Source organism: Linepithema humile, chromosome 6 (genome assembly GCF_040581485.1).
Source record: "Linepithema humile isolate Giens D197 chromosome 6, Lhum_UNIL_v1.0, whole genome shotgun sequence".
Taxonomy (NCBI): domain Eukaryota; kingdom Metazoa; phylum Arthropoda; class Insecta; order Hymenoptera; family Formicidae; genus Linepithema; species Linepithema humile.
This window is the reverse complement of record NC_090133.1, coordinates 14,529,371-14,547,914: the sequence shown is the minus strand read 5'-3', so window position 1 is coordinate 14,547,914 and position 18,544 is coordinate 14,529,371. Positions and strand designations below refer to the sequence as shown.

At 47.8% G+C, this 18,544-nt stretch overlaps 1 protein-coding gene and 1 pseudogene across 1 annotated transcript; both read right to left on the bottom strand.

Annotated features, from left to right (window-relative positions):
- Nucleotides 1-6,482: 6,482 nt before the first annotated feature.
- On the bottom strand, nucleotides 6,483-7,881 carry LOC105678976 (uncharacterized; annotated as a pseudogene).
- A 956-nt stretch (nucleotides 7,882-8,837) lies between these two features.
- LOC137000723 (serine, glycine and glutamine-rich protein-like) lies at nucleotides 8,838-9,519 on the bottom strand. Its single transcript, XM_067358069.1, has 2 exons — nucleotides 9,191-9,519; nucleotides 8,838-9,138 (listed from the first exon to the last, which is right to left on the bottom strand). The coding sequence occupies exons 1-2, from the start codon at nucleotides 9,517-9,519 to the stop codon at nucleotides 8,838-8,840; spliced, it is 630 nt and encodes a 209-aa protein (XP_067214170.1).
- Between the last annotated feature and the right edge of the window lie 9,025 nt (nucleotides 9,520-18,544).

Below are 18,544 nucleotides of genomic sequence, written 5' to 3'. Positions count from 1 at the left end.
CAATGCCGGCAGGGAGAGGTCTCCGCCGACCACTGCGGTCAGAACTCGACGCTCTTCCTCCCACGCTTCACACTCCTCGAGAGTGTGCCGCGCCGAGTCCCGACCGACCGCACAGTGGTGACACTCGGTCGTATACTCTTTGCCGATCCTACACAGGTAGTCACCGAAGCATCCGTGCCCGGTGAGTACCTGCGTGAGGTGGAACCCGATACCGTGTCCCCTCCTGTCCGCCCATTCCGGGAGACAGGGTTGGATGGCCTGGGTGGTCCATCTGCCCGCCGTGGAGCCAATTAAAGAGGCCTGCCACGCCTCCATGGCTCTTTGGCGGGCATCCTTCCTTATCCTGGCCACGGCTTGTGGTAGGAGGCGGGCGCTCCCGTGTCGGTCCGGATCCCTCGTACGCCGGTATACTTCGGCGTACGAGTTTGCCAGGAACTCGACCGGGAGGAGGCCCGCCAGAGCCGTGGCCGCCGCGAACGACGTCGTGCAGTAGGCCCTTATTAGCCTAATGGCCAGCCGGCATTGCGGGCGATGTAGCATCGCCTTTATTCGTCGGCTGGCCACGACCCTGTCGGCCCACGCCGGTGCCCCATAAAGGAACACCGACTGCACGACGTTCGCGTAGAGTCTTCTGACTCTATTCCTCGGACCACCCAAGTTCGGAAGGAGGCGACCCAACGCATTCGCCATCCTATCCGCTTTGGGGGTTATTCCAGCAAAATGCTGCTCAAACCCCCAAAGGCCATCCAGGATGAGGCCCAGATATTTCATCTGGGTCCCTACCCGGACACGGACCTCCCTTACCCAGATTTGGGTAGGGGGAGGCCGCCCCAAGGCCCTGTCATAGAAGAACAGGGCCTCTGTCTTCTGTGGGGCGACCTCGAGTCCCATGGCTCTTATCGAGTATACGACCGCCCGGGTAGCGGCGTTTGCCGCATCCCGAGCCTCTCTCCAGTTCCTCCCCCGGGCCTCCACCAGCGTGTCGTCTGCGTAACACAGCAGACGACAGCCCGGGGGAAGCGCCGTGCGGAGCACTCTGTCGTACGCGAGGTTCCACAATAGGGGTCCTAGTACCGACTCCTGGGGAACCCCGCAGTAGACTTTCCTTCGGCTTACTCGCTCCAGCTGATCCTTCAGCTGGAGCGTCCTGTCGCGGAAATAGTCCTAAAGGACCTCTCTTATGTATGGGGGGAAGCCATAGAACTCCATGGCCTCCCCCACGTATTCCCAGGGGAGGGAGTTAAAGGCGTTGACGATGTCCAGCGACACCGCCAACGCCACGTCTCCCTCCCCTATAATCTGGTCCGAGAGGGCCCGCAGATGCGTGATTGCATCTGTCGTCGATCGGCCCTCCCGGAATCCAAATTGGTCCTCCGAAAGGTTGGGACTATCCCGCGACAGGTGCTGGACGATTCGGCCGGCAATAATTCTCTCGAATAACTTACCGACCTCGTCCAGCAGGCATATCGGCCTGTAAGCCGAAGGTTGCTCCGCCGGTTTCCTCTCCTTGCAAAGGAGCACCAAGTTCGCTCTCTTCCACAAGGAGGGGAAGGCGCCCGTCCTGAGACATGCATTGTACAATCTTCTCAGGTGGGCACCCACCACGCCAAAGGCCAAGGCCCACACTCGACCGGGAACCCCGTCCGGGCCGGGGGCTTTGCCAGCAGCCCCCAGCCTTTTGGCCGCCTCGGAGAGCTCCCTCTCGGATATCTTTAGGTCCCCGGACCAGGCGGGGGGATCCCCCCTAGGGGGGATGTGAATATCCCTGATTGGGAAGAGACTTCCCACCACCCGATCGAGAAACCCAGGGTCTAGCGTCTCCGAGATTGGGGGCGCCGCTGGTCTTAATCTATTGAGCACCAGACGATACGGACGCCCCCAAGGGTCCCGGTCTAGCTCCGCCAGCATTTCCTCCCAGACTTTAGCCTTGGCCCTGTCGATGGCTGTCCGCAGAGAGCACCTTGCAGCCCGGTACTCCCCGCGCGCCTCGACAGTGCTGTCATCCTCGCCTCCCGCCCGTCGTCGGGCTTTGAGGAGACCGCAGATCCGCGATCTCCTCCGTCCACCAGTATATGGCCCGACGAGGGGCGGGTTTTGACCGGGGCATGGCCGCATCGCACATACGCTCGGCCATGTCCCCGATCCCCTCGACCTCGACCTCGGTGTCGACGAGGACGGGAGGATCCGCCCACGTCTCCACCAAGGCCGCCGCCACCAATCTGTCCTGGTCCAATTGGGCCAGGGCCTATCTTCTGGGGGGTTTATCGCCCCTTTGTCGGTGGTGGCGGATCAGCACTTTCTGGGGGGTGGCAGTCAGGACCAACTCTATGTAGAGATGGTCCGAAAAAGACTCTCGGTCCGCCATCCTCCAGGCTCTTACCAAGTCCCCCGCCCGGGGGAATGCCCACATCAAGTCAACGATGGACTCCCCCCGGGGGTGAACACAGGTGCTTACCGACCCCCTGTTTAATAACAGGAGGCCCAGCCCCGCCGCCCAGTCCAGCACGGCCTCACCCCTGATATTGGTGTACCGGGAACCCCACGCCTGAGCCCAGGCGTTGAAATCCCCGGCCACCAGTACGGGGTGGGGGAGGCATCGGCGAATGCCCGCAGTTGTTCCCGGAATTCCGGGTGAGGCCGCTTTGGTTGGCGTAAACCCCCACCACGTAGAAGGCACCCCACCGCGCTATGACGAACCCCACTCCCCTTTCCACTAGGGTAAGGGGGGGAACGCGGGGAGTGCCTCCTCACAATGACGACGGAACCGTACGAGGCCGAGACCTAATTAGGATTGGAGTCCAGCACCCGATACGGCTCCGCCGCCACTCCCAATTCTGCATCACGCTCGCACAGGTCCCCTAGGAACAAATCCTGGGCCCGGCGAGCGTGATTCAGGTTGGCCTGGAGGAGTTTCGTGGACATTATTGGTTCCTTGGAACCTGTCCCTCCTCCAGGCCACTCTTCCCTACTTTATCGGCGACAGCCGGCGGTGGATCTACATCCATCCTCTCGATAGGGGAACTAAGTTCCCTCATGATGGGCGACTTCGCCGCTGCCGCCGATATTTCCGCCTTCTTGAGAGGGGGGATGGGTGCCGGTGTGGCTACTCCCCCCTTCTTTTTTTTGCCCCCTTTAGGGGGTTTGCTCGCCGACCCCCCTATACGGTGGGAGGCCGGATGACCCGCGTTTAGACACATGGCGCATTTTGCTTGCGCCGTGCACACGCGGGCCTCGTGCCCCGTTTCTCCGCAGCGGTAACATAGACCGCTGCGGTCCACATTTGTGTTGGGGCATTTCGCCCTGACGTGGCCCTTCTCCAAGCATTTGAAGCATTGGAGAGGGCGCACCTCTAAGAGCTCGACTCGGGCTCTAAAGAGCCCGTCGATCGCGATGTGCCCCTCCTGGGCGACCTTATTGGCCGCTTTAAGGGGGCACTTCGCCCAGACCGTAGGAAGGCCTCTGGGCGTGGGGGAGGGTTTGATGTCCCCCACCTTGACCTCGGCGGGGGAGCAGCCTCCCATCTCCGCCACAGCCCGGGCAACGTTTTCGGCCGTGGCCGACAGTGCCAGATCCCGGATGCGGATCTCCCCCGTTTTCTGGGGTCGGTTGATCCGCACCTCGGGTCTGTCCGCGAATAGGTTGCGCATCTTTTGCGCCAACCTATCCGCGCGCTCATGGCCGTTGGGGCCCGATATCTCATAGATAAAGGCCCCAGTTTGGCCCGTTTTCGACCTGATCAAGGGGATCCCCATTTCCTTAATGGGGATCACTTTCGTGATCTTTGCCACCACCGCGGCATATTCGCCGTCCGGGCATGTGAGGGCAATCGCCGCGGTATTGGGCGCCTTTCTCTTCTTTTTCTTCCCTTTTTTCTCTCCCCCAGTGCCCGGTTTGGGCGGAGAGGAAGAGGATTTGGGGGCGGCTTTGGGAGCCGCCTTTGCGGTCCCTTGGGCGCCCTTTGCCGCCATGGTGGGAGGAGTCTCCTTCTTCTTTCTCCTCTTCACCACCTCTGTAAACAACAGAGGTGGTAAATCTTGCTGCTGCTTTTGCTGTTGCTGCACGGAGGCAATGGCGACTGCAGCAGTTGTTCCTCCAGTGGGGATCGATTGACCCGACTTTGCGGTCGGAACTTTCTTTCCCCCTTTAGGGGGAGAGGAAGGGTCGGCAGTGGGCTGTCGCACAGCGACGGACTGCTTCGAAACCTTCCTCTTCCCCTTTTTTCCACCCTCTCTCTTTGAATCCCAGACAGGGGGAACCATCCTCTTAACGGAGGGTGGACCCTTACCGCCACAAGGTTTGGAGGGAGGGGGGTCAAGCAAGGAGGAGGGGGGACTATTTCCCGTGAGCTCCCTTATCAAATGGGGGAGCATTTCTCCAACCTGCTTCATTACCGCGTGTGTCACGGCTTCGACCAGGCCGCCGGGTAGGAGGACGTTGCTCGTAATCACCGGCAAAGAGTGGTCCTCTAAGACCTTTACGACCCCCTTAATCGGGGGTCTCTTTGCCGGGAAGTTGTCTAGGTCCTCCCTAGTGATCATCATCATAGGGGAGGGCTCGGGGAGTGGAACCTCCACCAATCCCCCATGATGACTTCCTCCACCGCCTCGTTCTCCTCAACGATCCTGGTTCTGGACCGGGTAGTGAGGGGTGAAGAAGGAGGGGAAGTTCTCTCTCTCTCCTCCTTCTCCCTACGGAGGTCTGCTATTTCCTTTTCCAAGCGACGGTTTGCCGCTAGGATTTCCTCCGTGTGTGCGTTTGCGGGAGAGGGGGCCCTTCCCGCTACGGGGTCATAGTACCCCCTCTCCGCTCTTTCCGCCAGGGTCGCTGCACCTGCCTCGAGGGAGGTAGCCGCGACATTGAGGAGCTTCTTTAAGCTCCCGTTGAGGCCTTTCGAGACCCTGGCGACCTCAAGGATGGAGTCCGAACTCGCCGACCCTGAGGTCGTTCAGGATCTCTTGGACCGGTGCCGATTTGTACTCTACGACCTTGCTTCTAATCCTTTCCACATGCTTGTGGTATTGCTCAGTCGTACGGTCCGTCTCAAAGAGAGGATTCATGATCCTCTCGGCAACTGTGCGGTGGAGCTCCTCGATCCGTTCCACGGCTGCCTCCCTCTTTTTTCGGACGGTGTGCTGCCCAATTTGCGAGGGATCCTTTGCGGGGCGTCCCCTAAGATCCTCTTTCTGAGCCTGAGGATCTCCAAATCCTCATTATCGGAGGACAAGAGGCCGCCCCTTCTCCTTCTCTTCTCCCTCCTTTTCCTCCTCTCGTCAGAGGAGGGAGAATCAGGTAGGGTGGTGGTCTCCTCCCTGATTTTTCGTGGCTTCTTGGTCCCAGTCGACGAGGCGCTGGTTCTGGTTACGGACGAGAACCTCGTCTCGTAACCGTCCCCTTCCTCGTCTGAGCAGAGGTCTACGGATTGAGCCTCGCAGAAGCTCTCCTCCGACCCCGCTCTCGATAAACCCTGCGGTCGCTTTGGGGACCCGGCTTTAGACGGATTCCGTGAAGAAGCCGGGGTACCAGCAGGGGTGCCCTTTCTCGACCTTGGACAAGGTCGGTGAGGATGGGGAAGGGAGGAGGGAGGTAAACTCCCACCCATCCCTTTTCCCATCATCTCGTCATCAGAGTCGGCGCCACCCCTCAATCTCAGTACTGAGACTCAAGGTGAGACGCCCAACTCTAGAGATGCCTCCCTCAGATGCCTCCCCTCCCGTTCCAACTACAAGAGTTAGTCTCTCAACAGAGAAACTTAGTTTCTCGGGTGCGAGAGATACCTCCTGATGACAACCACCATCTATATATTCATTGAGCAACATTTTTGTTTCGATCCCACTACCCACTGCGGCTCCGCTGACCGGGCGTGCCCTCTAGGTCCCGAGTTCCCCCGGGAGGTCAGCATATGGCGCGGGCACCGGGAATAACCATCCGGTGCACTGGCCTCCGGCCCCTTACTCACCCCTGGTTTTACCCAGGGGTTTTCGGGGGTCCCACACCTCCGACAATGTGGGCACCGCAGTGGGCGCAGCTACGCGGTGGGCCCCACGGACGGTTGGGGCGGGGAGTGTCGCGACCCACTCCGCGCCTTACCCGCCGTGGCGACCAGCGAACACACTCCTCGACCGAACACTCCGGAACCGGTAAAACCGGGACGCACTCCGGAAGTGATTGGTCCTCACTGCTCGACCCTGCCTCGGAATACGTCTGAACGGCCCGAGCAGCTACCGCTCCGCCTTCCGACCCCGCCTCGGAATACGTCCAAGCGGCTCGGAATGGCCCAGCCCGACGAGCCCGGGAATTCCGGGACATCGACAGCCCGTCGCTCTCCTTCACGACCGCGTACTCAAGGATCACGTCCACGAGCCGTTTGGTCGGAGAGGGAGAGCCACCATTGTGGGACACCGCTTCCCCCCCATGCCAGACCGCACTCTTTCCTCCTCCAAAACCGGAAAAGGAAGAGTCGGCCCCAGACACAAGGAGGACCGGCACCCACATTCACCCCTCTAGACAGGTCACCGAGGTGACCCACCAGAGATCCGTCCCTCCGGAGCAGCAGCCCCGGCTAGGACGAATCTCAACCCTGGGGGGAGCACCCCCCTGATCAGTCGCCCCACAGGGCTAACGAGCCTGGCCGCCCGTGCACGGAGGAGAGATAAAAATCTTCCCTTAACGGTGCCGTGCCACCGGGCGATTGAAGTCAGGGCCGCCAACCCCTACCGGCGAATCGGGACAAGTCCCAGAAGGGTCGCCGGACCACCGTTCCCTCCTAAGAAGGAACCGTGCGCTCTTAGCACCGTGAAAAGACCCCAACGGGCCATTCCACGGTGAGCCCTCTCACCACGACAAGGTGGCGCACAACGAGAGGGTTCTTTGTGCTCACTAGTGTGTGTCGTCCTGACCTTTAAACATACAAATTATGACGTTTATAAATTAAAATTATGTTATGTTAAAAAGACATTTGAAGTTTAATTTTTAAAATTTATTTTCTACTCACATGTGTTTAGTTAAAGCAGAATCAAGTAGATCTTTTAGTATGTATAATATTTCTAATTTCAGTTTCTTGTACCAGAGAAAGTGCAAGGACTTCTTTTTTCTTCTCAGCTTTTGTATGACAGGCAGCATCAGGTTTTTTTAATGATTCTTTTATTTCTTCTTCAGTCTTTTCTCTCTCTTTACCTTTTTTTCCTATTAATTTTAAAGCCCCCTTAACAATTTGAATTTTTTTTGGAGGTTGTGAAGGAGAAAAACATTCATGTTGGGAAAGAGGAACAGGATTATAATTTTGCAAAACCTTCTTGTGCTTTTTCTTCCATTCACATTCCTTATCGGTACATGATAAGACTTCTATTTTATCACTATTCCTGAAAAAAAATACAGAAAAATCTTTTCTTGAGCAAGCAAGAATAATAATAATTATTTCTTTTTAAATTAGGTTAGGTGTACTTACTGATAGCAGTACAGCAAAACGGCAATAATGTGCTTACATTTTTCTCTTAATCCTGCTTTGCAGGAACAGGTACATGATAATATACCTTTAGGACTTACATCTCCTTTAATTTCATGTGGAGTAAATCTAATATTCGAAGTTTGCAAACACAGTGCTGTAAATGAGACCTTCCCGTCTGATTTCATATTTTTACCACATTTAATAATGTGTACAGCCTTAAAAACTCTCTCTCCTATAAACTTTCTTTCTGCAGGATTTGTACCTGCTCACTCACAAATTTGATAAATAGTTAACATTTTATAATTAAAATCGAGCTCTTTCTATAAGTACAATGTAAATGTACAAGCACTTCGTCGCCATATTTGTAACTATATATATTTGCTCCGCCCCCATATCAGATCCCAATAACAGCGCATGTCACGACGCGACCGGATTCACGCCCGCATTCGCCAATTACGGGCGCAAATTAGCGCCACCGCATCTCGAAGACCGAACGCACCCGCCCGTACCGATCCCGACGACAGCCTGGCGGCGCCACCCGGATGAGGCCCGGAAGCTCGTCACCGGGTGTTTACGATAATTCAAGTTCGAGTTAGTTTCACTAGGACCGAAAAATGAGATAGACATAACCATCTAGAACCTTTATGATTTATGACAGCTCGACGCTGTCTTGTATTGCTTGAGTTAAATACATTGAATTTGTTGAGTTTATTGAGCAAATTTTATTGTAATAGAAAAATGTCATTTATTATTATTATTAATTATATTATTATTATAAAATTATATTATATTGATATTATTATTATATTATATTATTATATTATATTATATTATATTAATTATATTATTAATTTATTAAAGAGGTATACCAACATACATACCAACATTATTTGTTTCTTTCATAAACTGATTTGCAGTTGACATTTTTCTATTACAATAAAATTTGCTCAATAAACTCAATAAATTCAATGAATTTAACTCAAGCAATACAAGACAGCGTCGAGTTGTCATGAATCATAAAGGTTCTAGATGGTTATGTCTATCTCATTTTTCGGTCCTAGTGAAACTAACTCGAACTTGAATTATCGTAAACACCCATCGTCAACCTCGTCAGAGCTTTCCAACATTTCCAACGACAGGAGCCATATTATAATATGCGGCATCGGGATTGGCGGCCGAAGATCGGCGCAACGGTATGGCGCAGAGAACACCCTCTCTCCAACAAAGCCGCAGGCGTAAACGCGAAGCTCGCGCCAAAATATGCCGGCCCGTACACGGTAGGCCGGATCGTCACCCTCGTTATCTTCGATTTAAAAGATGAGAGGAGATGATGGCTTAGGCACATACATGTGCAGGATCTAAAGCCAAGAAATGGGTAGAATGCCCCTATCAATTAGGCTAACGAGGCCGCCTTGCCGGGGATTTTGAGGATATAAGGGCTGATTCCGAGAGCCTCAGTCCAGAATTTGTTTAAGATGTCCAGCTCGTGGAATCTGATAAATGAGATAGAGATTTTCCTGGCCGACGAGCCAGCACCAAGACCGAAACCTACGCCAAGGCCGACGCCGCCGACACTGATGACGCCGTCACCACCGGTGCGCACGGTCCCCAGGGTGGGGACCGCAATCCAGTGCTCAGACCGGCAGCAGCAGCGCAAAGCTGCCTTCCTGGCCTCGCCGCCGCCGCCGCCGCCGCTAACCAAGAGGCGGAAACGCCGCGTGCACCATCACGCACACGGCGCCCCACGAAAGGAAACCGACCAGGCCCGCCGCCGTGCCGACCACCGCACCGCCGGGACCAGCCGCTACCGCCAGACGGCCATCTTGGGCCGTTGAAACTCGGCCAGCAACGACCGTTGCCGCACCGTCGATCCCGGTTACCGCCGCACCACGGCCGCTACCAGCCGTCGCACGGCCGCCACCAGCCGTCGCACGGCCGCCACCAGCCGTCGCACGGCCGCCACCAGCCGCTGCCCGGCCGCCACCAGCCGCCGCACCGCCAGCACCACCGACCCGGAGACCGACCGATTCGCCGCCGTTTATGGTGGAGTTCGCGCAGGGGGAATTTGCGGCCATTCCGTATTGGTCCGTCGTAGACTCGCGCGGCTACAAGCTGCGGACAGCCGATGGATGGCGGTATAAGCTCCGCTTCTTGCGGGACGGGCGGCTGATAAAGAGCCGTCTACAGCCACCGCAGGCACCCACCCCCGAAAACCGGGGGGTGATGTAACGATGCATGCTGCATCGTGACGGCTACGGACCGAATATCGTCCGTAGCCAACAAAGGGCGCATCGAGCGCCGATAAATGCTTTCAATAAACACCGGCGGTCAATCACCGGACGGTTCCCCCACAACCAACCGTTCCGAAAAATTACCAGGTGGGGGTCCGCCGGCTAGGCCGCCGATGCTTGCCGATCCTAAGCCAGTCGGGCAACAGCCGGGTATAAAGAGGCCCGGCTAAAGAGTACACCATTTCACCAGATCCTGTTTGCTGCTCGCCAGCAAACATCCGATCCTTTTGCGAGCGAACTCGCAATCCACCGAGAGCACTCGGAGCCTATGCCCAGCAGCCCCACGAGCACAAGCATACTCGTGCACCGACCGAGCATACTCGGCTCTAGAAACCGTTTCCCCGATACGAGAATACTCGTATCCCGCCGAGCATACTCGGCTCTCGAAACCGTTCCCGCACGATACGAGAATACTCATACTCCGACCAAGTGTACTCGCCCCCCCCCCCTCCACCCAGGAGTCGTCCTCCGTTCCACACATACGAGCATACTCGTATACCGCCGAGAATACTCGGCTCCGCTTCTTACATACGAGCGTACTCGTATACTCCCGTGAACATTCGGCTCCACGTCCGACTTCAGATCATCGCAGGACACGGGCAATATGCGTGTCCTCGCTCCCGTCTTCATTCATTCAAATCGGTTCTTTTCATCCAGCAGGCAATCGCGACTAATTGATTCAAGCGTCGAATCACCGCGCACGCGCCCGAACCGTCGACCGGTTCGATCGATAGTCGATACAACTCGCACGTATCGACCCACGCGCTCGCTACTCAGCGATTTAGGAACAATCGCGGCGTCCGTGCTTGCGCCGACGCTTCCACGTTGCTGTACGACAACCGTTACACGCCGCCTTACACCGTCGTAATTGTTACAAAATTATAACACGCGTTCAGACACCGCATTCGACACACATTTATACTAATCGTATCCACACGGCTGTACATATCTAACATCAACTCACATAATAAATCACGTTATATTTTATTACACACAAACAGCGCATTTTCTTAACATGCCCCCAACCGACCGAGCTCCTGATTCCGGCGAACTATTCCGCGCAAACAAACGGACCGTTTCAAATATAGTTGTTATATATCTGTGTTTGCTGGGATAGACGTGTATGGTACGCGCGCGCGCACGCACACATCTATTACTAATACTTGTGGTCTGACATACATAATGCCAGACATGATGTTCAAATGTATAAGATATTATGTCTGTTACAGGCGTTATCATAAACATTTAAAAGTGTGGTCTAACATATAGAAATGCCTGACATGATGTTCAAATGTTTAAAATATCATGTCTGTTACAGACATGATAGTGGAAGCTTTCCATCAAGGCATTTAGGCGACACACATTGACACGGTGTCAGATAGGGTGCTTTCCATCAATGACACGCCACGGCACGGTTCGACACAGCAGAAGAGCATAGTCGAACACAGAATCTAGTTCATGGCTGCCATTTTTGAGATGGTATTTTAGAGAATTTTTATTTTATCCATCTGCAAAATATATTTATACTCATCGCGATCGTAAACAATAATAAATGATGATTATGTTTAATTTGTACGTACTTTAAATATGCCAATATGCTCTTGGTACGCCAATTTTTCAATTAAATGAACTTACTAGATATCATGGGAAGACATAAGCAGACTCTAGCAGTCTAGTTCAGAACTAAACGCATTCCATCAAGTATCCAAGCACGGTGTTTGACCGTGTCACACAGTATCGATCTGTGTCTCCTAGATGGAAAGCTCCCAGTATAAACATTTAAAAATGTGGTCTGATATACATGATACCAGACATGATATTCAAATGTATAAGATATCATGCCTGTAACAAGCATGATATTCTATACATCTCAAAGTGGACAAAGCAAGTATTAGCAATGAGCAATGCAATAATAAATGTTATTTTAAACATTATTATTGCATATCATTAGACGAGGAGGGACGAGCAATTTTATTTATATCTGCAGCATATAGTGTTAGACGAGTTTTTTCTTTTTTAGGTCATGCAGAATACAATTTGTCCGTAGACATTACAGACAAATGCTTTTCTTTAATTTCTATGTCTACGGCTGTTTCTCCTCTCGCTTTCAATGCTGACTTAAGCACGCAAGTAGCATTGACACTGACAGATAAAAGTGGATTTCATTTTTTCGTTTTTATATCTGGCAACAAGAAAAAGATTCTTTCTGAATCGGCATTAGAATTTGGTAACAATCTTATAGCATTCAAAAGAGACATCAAATTGGGATATTGATAAGTGCGTTGGAAAATTTGTTTCCACATATCATTAAAATTTGACATTGATAGATTATCTTTTTCTGCTTCTGTAAAGTTTTAATGTAAATCAAACCATTCTTTAAACCGGTTTCGTTAAACCCGCCAATAGTCTGAGCGACAAAAGAAACATCATTAAATGAAGTTTCTCTATTAATATCACGTAAAGCTGTGTCCGGTTCGAAAATTTTTAATTTTGATAAAAATTTGTAATTCATTAATAATCTTTTACAAATTTTTTGGATAGCAGTTATATGAAATTGCAAACAGTTCTCTTGAACTATTGCAACTACGTTTGCGTGTCCCTCTGTTATCAACTTAAGATATTTTTCACATTCATCTCCTAAGTATACTTCGTTGAAAGATTTTTGATTTTTTTTTTGGAAAATTCAAAATTATTACTTATATTTTGTAAAAGCTCTGATTTTAAGAAATATTTACAAATAATGATTAGGAACTAAAATGATTTCGGCTGCAATAACTGAATTCTTGTTTCTAGAGCTTGAAAAAATACATTAAAGGAATTTAAAAAATGTAAAATATGTTTTAAAAATAATAAATATGAATTAAAATCAATAGGAGCGTAAAGAGCCATAATGCTGGTTAGTCGTGCGAATGTTAAGATATATTCATTAAATTGTTTACATCAAACGTTTCGACCTGCCATCAGGCCTTCTTCAGTGTACAATAGTAAAAATACAAATAAAACAGAAAATTCGCTCGCAAAATTCAAGACAGTGTGAAAGATGTGGAAGACATAAAAAAACATCCTTTCCACCCGATTGTGGTTTAGTAGAAAAAATCAGAATTGAATTGAATTTATGTTAAAACGCTGGTCCAAGTAGAGAGGACGAGGTAGAAAACAGAGAACAGATAGTCTTATCATTAGTCTTATCTTAGTCAAACTAAGAGCTTGACTTTCAAAATGATAAGACTATCTGTTCTCTGTTTTCCACCTCGTCCTCTCTACTTGGACCAGCGTTTTAACATGAATTCAATTCAATTCTGATTTTTTCTACTAAACCACAATCAGGTGGAAAGGATGTTTTTTTATGCCTTCCACATCTTTCACACTGTCTTGAATTTTGCGAGCAAATTTTCTGTTTTATTTGTATTTTTACTATTGTACACTGAAGAAGGCCTGATGGCAGGTCGAAACGTTTGATGTAAACAATTTAATAAATATATCTTAACCTTCGCACGACTAACCAGTATTATGGCTCTTTACGCTCCTATTGATTTTAATTGATTTTAATAATCTGCTGAGCCTTATATATTATTTAATTATAATAAATATGCTTTTACATTAGGTTTTTGCATCATAGATAATAAATTTTCTCCAGACTTTGTCCTTTCACTCATTATCTCTTAAAAAATGCTCGACAGTTTCCTAATACTCTAGAAGTCTTTCAATACATGAGAAAGTCGTTTGCCGAGAAAGCCATCGTGTGTCGGACAACTTTAGAATTTTTCGGTTTGCTTCCAGAAAACATTCACAAAATTCTTCAAAAATAGCAGATTGTTTTGGACTACTATTAATATAATTTGCTATCTTTTTTACGAATTCCTCGCAATAGTCTGGGATCTTACCATATGCAGTATGTGCAACAAGTGCAACAAAATGGCATGGGTATGAAAATGTTAACAAATTTTTACATTTTTCTTCAAGTTTTGTTTTAAATGATGAATATTTGTTCGTTATGACAGGCGCATTGTCGCATGACAAGGCAACGATATTTAAAAATGGAATTTGCAGTCTATATATTTCTCGTTTAAGAGCATCAAATAATTTATCCGCACTGCTATTTCTTGCATCAATATCTATTAATTTGACTAATTGCGAGCGAATATCTAATGTTGCAGGATCAACATACCGAACCTGAAACGTCATCCATTTTTTATTAGAAATGTCGGACGTTTCATCAGTAAAAATAGTAACTTTAATATTTTGAATAATATTGATTACACGATTCGTTTCAACCGACACAACACGTTCAAAATAAACTTTTGACATTTAGTCCGACTCATCTTCATATTTTGCAATACGTCAGAATCTTTTCCTATTTGTTGGAAAAAAGTGAGAATATCTGTCGCAGTTTGATGCAAAATGTTTTTCTCAGCGATGAAAGTAGCGTATCGAATTTCTGCAGCTTTCTTTCGCTTATCGAACGACAAAATTGATTCGTCCGTCATATTGACATCTTTGTCTGTTTTCTTGGTTTCAATATTAACATTCTTAGCAATTGTTATATGTGTTATGGATTGTGCATGACGAGAAATACATGGCACTTTAGCAGTTAGATATATTTCACAAAAGGAACAAAAACATAATTTTTTATCGTGTGATATTTGGCGTAACCATGGTAAATGTACTCTATTTCTAACCATTATTGTTGAAATCTTGTAACAGTACGCGCTGTTACTAAGCGCCAATCAGGCTCCGCGTAAATACCCCCCATTGCGGGCCACATTCCGATTCCGCAACTCGAGGGTAGTAGCTCGAGAAGGGGAGCTGCCGGGCAGAGTAGCATCTCAAGTGGGGGTAGCGCGACCGGTATAAAAACCGGCTCACGGAGCAGACCAGCACCATTTCCCCGAGTACGACTCGGACAAGCCTCAGGGCGTACTCTGAAGCTCCAGTCGTACTTGCTTCCGTTCTGACAGTCGGGAAAGTAGCAGGACGTTCTCTGCTCCGGCCGGGTGTTTCCAGTAACCGACTTTCTGTCACTTCCTATTGGTTTTGAAGTGAGGCGTTCCTCATTTCGGTTGGGTGTTCCCGGTAACCGGCTTCCTGTATCCCGTCGATCTGTAAGTCAGGCGTTCCTCACTCCGGTCGGGTGTTTCCAGCGATTGACTTCCAGACTTTCGTCGGTTTTGAAGTGAGGCGTACCTCATTCCGGTCGGGTGTTCTCGGCGATCGACTTTCAGACTTCCGTCGGTTTTGAAGTGAAGCGTACCTTGCAACCGGTAGGCGGATGCAGCCAGAATGAGCCATCCGGAAAACAGAATTAAGTCGTAGAAAGAAGTTCGACATCCTGCCGTACATAAACAGGGGCAGCTGAGCAGAGACCAAGGCCCAGACCAGCTGCGTCACAATATATAGTCATAAATTAGAAGTACTATACTTTAGATTTACATGTAAATAAACAAATACATTGTAGATATAACCTCCCATTAGAATAAGTTAGGTCTTAGGAATAGCCTTGGCGACGGTGTGCCACCTTGGCGACGGTGCCAAGGCTCCCCTGAGTCAATGATCTCCCTTTCCGGATCGGGACTATGTCCCGGGATGGATTGGGATGAGACCACGTCGATGATCTCCTTTTCCGGATCGGGACTTCGGTCTCAGGATGGATTGGGGTAAGGCAACAGGGGTCCAAGAGCACACCTTAGGAGAAGGAATAACTCCGAAGATAAAACCGGGGCAGGACGAACTCGTCAGTTCTGGTCGACAACCGTCCTAGTGGAAGGAAAACCACAATAAAAAACCCGGAGAAGACAACTCTGTTAACAAATTACAGTGATGAAAAATAATGACGACAGAAAGGACAACGTTACCGCCTCAGGGGCCTCGGAACCCGAGAGGCCGGCGAGGGGGGTATCCGGTCCCGGTACCCCCCCTGTCGTCATCGTGCGACGGGCCATCCAGGACGTGCCACGCGGGCGCCCTGGACGAAAGTGCTACCGCGGATGGTGATCTGTGGGCTGAGGCCCACAGAATTTTGTGGATTCTCCTCGTCCTCCTGGAGGAAGTTCGCGGAGGACGCGCGCAAGCGCCAACGGGAGGATGTGCGCAACCGCACAGCAGAAGGGGCAAAGGCCCCTTACCCTCTAAAACGGAGAAGGGGCCTGCGCCGGGTACACGTGATGCCTGCACGCAGACCCGGAAAAATGAGGGGCAGCTGCCCACTCAAAAAAGGGAAAAGGAGGGGAAGGGTGATTCCACCCTCCCCCCTCGATGTTTTAAGTGCCTTCAAAGGGGGCACGAGAGATGGCGGTACCTAGTGATGGGCGATACAGGTCAGCAGTATCGATATTTCGTATCGATACGTATCGGGGAGTCTAATTTTGATACTCGTAAATATCGTCGGCAGAAATATCGATACTATCAATATCGATACATAAATATTGTATTTTTATTTTGAATTTTACAATAATTAGTAAATTACTGACACATAACTTTTTATAGTTTATAGTTTATTACAAAATTGTACATTGCAAAATAATAACACTTTACGTTTATTGTCAAAAAATTATATATGGTCAAGGAATCGAATTAAAGGTGAACATTTTACAGTTTTATTTTATCGACTTGCTTACAAAATATATTAAATTATTACATAAACCAATCATTGAAATCTAACGAACTTAAAAATAATAAAACTTGTAAATGTTCACCTTTAATTCGATTTCTTGACTCGCTCATAATTCGACCTGCTTTAGAAAATAAACGCTCAGAAGGTACTGAAGTTGCTATTACTGTCAAGTAACGCCTTGCTAGCTGTGACAATAGAGAATCTGCATAATTGTTCCAATAATTTATTGGACATTCAGTTTTCTTAATTACATTCTGATGCAGATAATATTTCAAATCTTCAGCCATTTGGTTGCTGTCTAGATCTACGCTTTTTGCATTATTTAAATCGCTTACTATTTGCTCGTGATAAGCCCAAAAATCAGTTTTTTCATTGACTGAACACGAGGGAGTTTCGAGTTCGACACGTTCAAGTTCCCGGTTTTTAAATGTTGCTTTATTTATCGCAAATGATATTTTATTTATTGCATGAGAGCAAGCAATTTTATTTTCAAAATGTATCTTTTTAAATCGCGGATCTAAAATAGTAGAAATTGCTGCAAGTGTTACCTCTTCGACATCTTTAAATCGTTTTAGAAACTCTTCCAACAATTTCTTTTTCATATGATAACCTACATCGGTGGAAGGTAAAGATAATTGTAATTTAGATTTAATCATTTTAACTAATGGGATAACCTTACTGGCCGTAACATAGTTTTCGCCACAAATCATTGTTGTAGCGCTTTTGAATGGCTCTAATATTTGAATGAATTCTTTATTGTTTGCAATTCAAACGCGTTTAACATCGTAGGCGCTTTTGGATTTTTTAATAGTATTAGGCTAATTACATTCGACAATTCAACAAATCGTACAAGCATGTCGTATGTGGAATTCCAACGCGTATCAACACTTTGAATAAGTTTCAAATCAGATTGAACACGCAATTGATCCATAGCAGTGACAGACTTTTTAAAATATGCTACTATAGCTTTAACTTTTTTGCAAAGATCGCTAACAATTTCGTCCTTTTCTATTACTCGCGAAGGTACTAAATTTAGGGTATGGGCAAAGCAGGGAAAATGCTTGTCTGTACCAAACCCATCAGTAATGGCCTTTTTGATATTAGCCCCATTGTCGGAAGTTATTGCCACAACACTTTCCAATCGAATATTCCATTCAGAAATAATATCGAGAAGCCATTGTTGTAAATTTTCGGCAGTATGTCGTTCTGCCAATTCTGTCACGCCAATTGTTACAGACTCATATTTATTATTTAACAAAAAGTGACTTGTTACGCCCAAAAAACTTTTGGCATTTAAAGAATCGGTCCAAACGTCCGTAGTGAGACATACGTTTTTAGTCAATTGCAATTTTTTTTTAACTATGCTTGACAAGCATTTGTATTTTTCTATTAATAAGTAAGTAACAGTTTTGCGCGACGGAATTTTGTACAATGGCATAAAAGTGCTTACAAACGTTCGGAATCCTTCTTTTTCCACTGTGCACATCGGTAAGTTGTCTTTCGCAATCATATACAGCAGCTTGTTAGTCACTTCAGTTGATTTTGATCCGCCATCTGAAATTATATACACACATTCTTTTTATTTACACTTATTATTTATTTATTACTTATTTATATCTTTAAAAGCAAATAAGAATTAATGTTTAAACTGTAAATTTGTTATATTTGTAATTACTAAGATAAAATAGAAAGAAATCGATTTACCTTGAAAGGATTTCTGCTTAGCAAAAGCATCATCAAGCCGCGGTTGCTTCTGCTTCAAAGTAATGCATTCAAAATGCGATGCTAAAGCTGAAGTAATTGAACTTGTGGACGCAATTGATGGTGATGGAGATAGTGTGGAAGAGATTTCTTCAAGGAATATCCACATCCTCTTCATCATTCTCATTATGCTGTGGTTATAAATAAAGCAATTATGTTTAATAATTAAAAAAATAATAATGTAATAATTATATTATTCAAAATTATAAATTATAATATAAAGGCTCTCTACTAAATATAAGAATAATATAAATCAGAAGCATAAGAACCGAAGCTAGGTGTTAGTGCCGATTTTATTACTTATAAAGTTATAAATTTAATTTACAAAACGTTTCGGCCATTTATTTGGCAATCTTCCTTCAGTTGACTTTGTGATAGATATTACTTTACAATGTGTTTTATGTATGTGTACATTATAGTTTTCAACATTGAAATGTC